General features: G+C 57.8%; 1 protein-coding gene across 1 annotated transcript in view; it reads left to right on the top strand.

Annotated features, from left to right (window-relative positions):
- Positions 1-4,487, top strand: part of LOC101643665 (long-chain-fatty-acid--CoA ligase ACSBG2-like) — a 17,960-nt gene that overhangs the window by 1,424 nt on the left and 12,049 nt on the right. The window contains exons 2-3 of the mRNA XM_004714341.1: positions 2,691-2,917; positions 4,025-4,113. Coding sequence (XP_004714398.1) covers positions 2,691-2,917; positions 4,025-4,113 — 316 coding nt within the window. The remainder of the gene's footprint in view (positions 1-2,690; positions 2,918-4,024; positions 4,114-4,487) is intronic.

Below are 4,487 nucleotides of genomic sequence, written 5' to 3' on the forward strand. Positions count from 1 at the left end.
CTGGCGTGGGTCTCCATGTGGCTCCTCCAGCTCCAGGGCTCTGACTCCATCTGCGTAGCTCCATGTGTCTTGTCAACAGGAATGTGTAGCAGAGTGAGTGTTTGGCCTCCGGTGAGCTATTTATCTCCGTTGCACCTCCAAATGAGGTCATCAGGCTGCAAGCTGATTGACAGGCTAAACTCCACCCCTTCCTCCAGTTGACAGTAGATCGTGTCGTTGCCACAGTCCCTTTTGTACGAGGGCAGCAGGCTGTGTTGCCATCAGGACTCTAGGCCACGGAATCTGCGGTGATGTCACAAGGGCTGGCCATTTGCAGGAATGTTCTGGACGCCCCGCCTGGAGGCCACTGTCCTTCCGTGGCTGGAGCTGAAGGGTCACTGAGGCGGAGAAGAGACTGGGGACAGGAGTGACGTGAGAGGGTGCAGTGTGCTGTGGGTGGAAGACGGGGCTGCGTGGCCCAGTGGGTGGGGCTTGGGGTGAGCACAGCAGGTACCAGTCAACACTCCCTCACTGCCGTCTTTAGTTCTTTCTCTTTGCCCACTCTCCTTCCCTCTCCAGCCAGGACAACGCCCATCACACTGCCCTCCACTCCAAGAGCCTGCCCCTCCCGCTGCTCAACGGGTCAACCGAGTTTGGCTTCTTTCACTCGCATGGCAGGGGCAGAACTACCACAAGGGGGTGGCGTTCACGAACAGAAATTTATTTTCTCACTGTTCGGAAGAGAACGGAAAGCTGAGCACGACTGTCCTCAGTGTCGGCTCTGAGGGAAGATTTGGTCTCTTCCGGCTCCTGTTCCTTGGTTTCTTGGACATCTTCATGTGGCTTAGCCTCATGTCTGTCTATCTCGGTCAATTTATTCCTCTCTACTTCCCTCCCCCTCCTCCTTCCCCCTTGTGCCTCCAGCCCCTTCCCTGGCTTCAGACACGTCAGTCTTTTCCTTTGGTGTGAAAATGATGTGCCCTGTTTCTTCCTTTATGATAATAACACTAGCGGTGTCATGAGCATTTATCCTTCTGAGCATAATGTCCTCCCAGAGCAGTGGTTCTCAACCTTCCTAGTGCTGAGACCCTTTCATACAGTTCCTCATGTGGTGGTGACCCCCAACCATAAAATGATTTTCGTTGCTACTTCATCACTGTAACTTTGCTACTGTTCTGAAGCGTCACGCAAATATCTGATATGTGGGATGTATTTTCGTTGTTACAAATTGAACATCATTAAAGCCTGGTGATTCATCACACAAACAATATGTCATTATATATTGTGAAATATGGATTTCTAGTGACAAATCAATGAAATGTTGTCTTGAAGCATGGGGTAGCATGGGGCCCAGTCTTCGCACCGGGCACATCTGCATGTGGGCGGACCCGCCTGGAGACGGAGAGAGGACCGGTGTCTTGGTCCCTAAGACCATCGGGAATATGTTTTCAGATGGTCTCAGGTGACCCCTGTAAAAGGGTCGTTTGACCCCCAAAGGGGTTGTGACCCACAGGTTGAGAACCGTGGTCCTAGTGGGTCCTAGTGGGTCCGTGTCGCGAGGGCTGTTACAGTCTCATAATTTCCTCTTCTGGGCTGCATAGTATTCCGTTGTGTGTGTGTACCAGCTTAGGCTTACCCATTCCTCCACAGGCGGATTGTTTTTTGCCCAAAGCCAACTTCTTGGGAGGGCATGCACCAATCACATCATTCCGTAGTTCAATCACACCAAGCAGTCCTGTACAACTGCTACCACAATCCATTTCAAAACATTCTCTTCCTCTTGAACTCTTTGATATCATCTCCCCTTGACCTGCACCCCCAACAAGTGGGTTTTTATTACCCCCCCCCTTGTTTCTGCTAGGACAGAAATTGCTGCCCTGAGCATGGGCATTGCTTATTTCTGGAGGGTGTGTACCCAGTAGAGGGATTTCGGGACCCTAAGGCATTTGCATCCACCTTTGTGTGAGGGAGTGCCCCACTGATTCCCACAGTGGCTTTTTCGTTCTGGGGTCCCTCGAGCAAGTCGTGCACGCCCCCACTCTCCTCACACCCCCTCCAGCAGTGATGGCTTTCTGTGCCTTTGAATTTGGCTGAGCCCGGTGTTTTAATTTGTCATGCCTATTTGGGGGGCACACGATTTGATCCATAACTGCTCAGATTTGCCCCTCATGACTAAGCACCTCCCCCCACACCCCCACTGTAATTCTATGGATCTTGATGCTCATCTGCGCCACCCCCACCCCCACCCCAGGCCGTGAGGACAGAGCAGAAATCCCTCGGGATGACTTCTCGAATAGCGACTCAGCACAATTCCAAAGGTGGAGGGCGGGGAGGGCCGGGGGCTCTGGGGCAGGGGTGGGGCTGGTCTGAGGGGAGGGGGAAGGTCAGGGCTGGCCCAGCCATCATTGGTTCCCTGGGGTAGGAGAGAGGGCCCCAGAACAGCCCCCCTACCTGGAGGCTGAGCTAGGGACCCTGCGGGGTGGGACAGGCGGTCAGGAGACCTCAGACTTGCTGCTGGGCCGCCAGCTCCCTGGGGCGGCTGCACCTGCACTGGTCAGTCCCACCTGCATCCCTGGGCCTCCCGCCCTGCCCATGCCCCCTCTAGCCTGATGCTGCTCCATTTCCCTGGCCCTGACCCGGACTGCCCACCCAGCGCCCCGTGATCCCTCGTCTCTGCTGAGCACCTCTCGCCCCCAACCCCTACCCCCCAGACCAGAGTTTCTGGACAACGAAGAAGGACGGCCAGGTGCGGCTGCGGATGGAGAAGAACTCGCTGGCCAGCGAGAGCCCCGTGACCGTGCACGACATGTTCCTGGACACGGCCACCAAGTTCTCCAACTCGATCGCGCTGTGCTCCAAGCACAGGGACGGCTGGCAAGTGCTCACCTACATGGAGTACTACGAGGAGTGCCGCAAGGCCGCCAAGGCCTTCCTCCGGGTACCCCGGCCCCGCCCCTCCTCGGACCCTCCCCCCTGGCTGCCCCACTGTGCGCAGCGGGGTCCTCCTGCGCGGTCCGCTCTGCCTGGGCGGGGCGCTACTGTTTCCTTTGGACTCCGGGTGCTCAACGCTGGTGCTGGCGGCCCTGGGACAGAGGAGACTTCTTTGTTGGGTGGGGTGGGGGCGGGGCTGTCTGTGTAGCAGCCTGCTGGGTGCAGGGCCGGGGTATGCAGAGCAGAACTGGCCTCTCTGGGGGATGGGGGTGGGGTGTTTCAAGGCTGGCCCCAGATGGCCGGGCCTGTCTTTCCCGGTGCTTGTCGGAAGGTTCCAGGCACCAGCCTCTCAGCTCAGGCGCAAGTCCTTCCTTCTCTGCACCAGCCAGGGGCCTGCCGTGCCTCACAGCACGCCTCCCCTCCACCCACCTGAAGCCGGAGCACCCTGCCCCCAAGCCCCCCCAGAGCCATGAGACCGGGTGGACTCGATGGTGCCTGGCGACTGTGACACTATTTGATCAGAGATTCTGCTGAAGACTTCTGATCAAATGGGGGGTGTTGGGGGGAATGCACAAAATCTAGAATTCCTGGAGCCCCTGAGCCGGGACAAAAAGCCTCCGTCCAGAACGATTGCCCTGAGATTGTCTTTTAACCTTCCACCCCCAAATATCTCCTGAGGTCATCTTTAAACCAAACGAAGGTCTTGGCTCAACTGATAAGGCGTGTCTGCCTTGAGCACGGTGCCCTCTTGGGGTCCGTCTACAGAGGGCCCTGTGAGCTAGCCACTCGGAAGGTTCAATGAGGGGTCGGGGGTGAAAAGGGGGAGGGTGGAGAGCAGCTGCCCCACTGGCTTGTCGATGGAGACGGGGGGACTGGTGTGTGCATTACCAACAACAGTCTCCCACATTGTCCAGTGTCTCCTCGTGAGGGTGGTCGGGGTAGGGGTGGAGAGCAAAACCACTCCAATGGAGATGGCAGCTTCCAATGGGGGTTGCGGGCTCTTTCATCAAAGAAGGGTGGACAGTGACTCTTTGGACAAAGCCCAAGGCTTCTGGGCAGTTTGGGGGTGCTGAGGGAGGAGCTCCTGGGTCTCACAGCGGTCTTCCTCCTCTAGCTGGGCCTGGAGCGCTTCCACAGCGTGGGGATCATCGGGGTCAACTCAGAGGAGTGGGTCATTTCCAGCCTTGGTGCCATCATGGCCGGGTAAGGGGCACCCGGTCTCTCCGGGGTGGCAGCGAGGTACAAACCATCAGCCCAGCAAGGGCCCTGCCTGCTTCTGACTTGTGTAGGGGTGTAGCATGACCCGGCCCCCTGGACATGGAGCAGACAGGGTCCCCTGGGGGCCTCACCCACCTCTGTTTAGTCGAAGCTTAGTGGGGTGACAAAGTCCGGCCCCAAGCTCCAGCCAGGTTCACTCTTCCGGACAGTCTCTCCCTGGCAAACTCCTATCCATCCTGTGAAGCCCAGTGCCCAAGTCCCTGCCTCAGGGCTTCACGGCACTCAGCCCTCCTCCCTCCACCAGCCCAGATCCTCCTCACAGGCAGAGCCCAGGGCTGGGCTGACCCCGAGTGCCACCA

Source organism: Echinops telfairi, unplaced genomic scaffold (assembly GCF_000313985.2).
Source record: "Echinops telfairi isolate 266 unplaced genomic scaffold, ASM31398v2 ScPeMD7_7459;HRSCAF=8497, whole genome shotgun sequence".
Taxonomy (NCBI): Eukaryota; Metazoa; Chordata; class Mammalia; order Afrosoricida; family Tenrecidae; genus Echinops; species Echinops telfairi.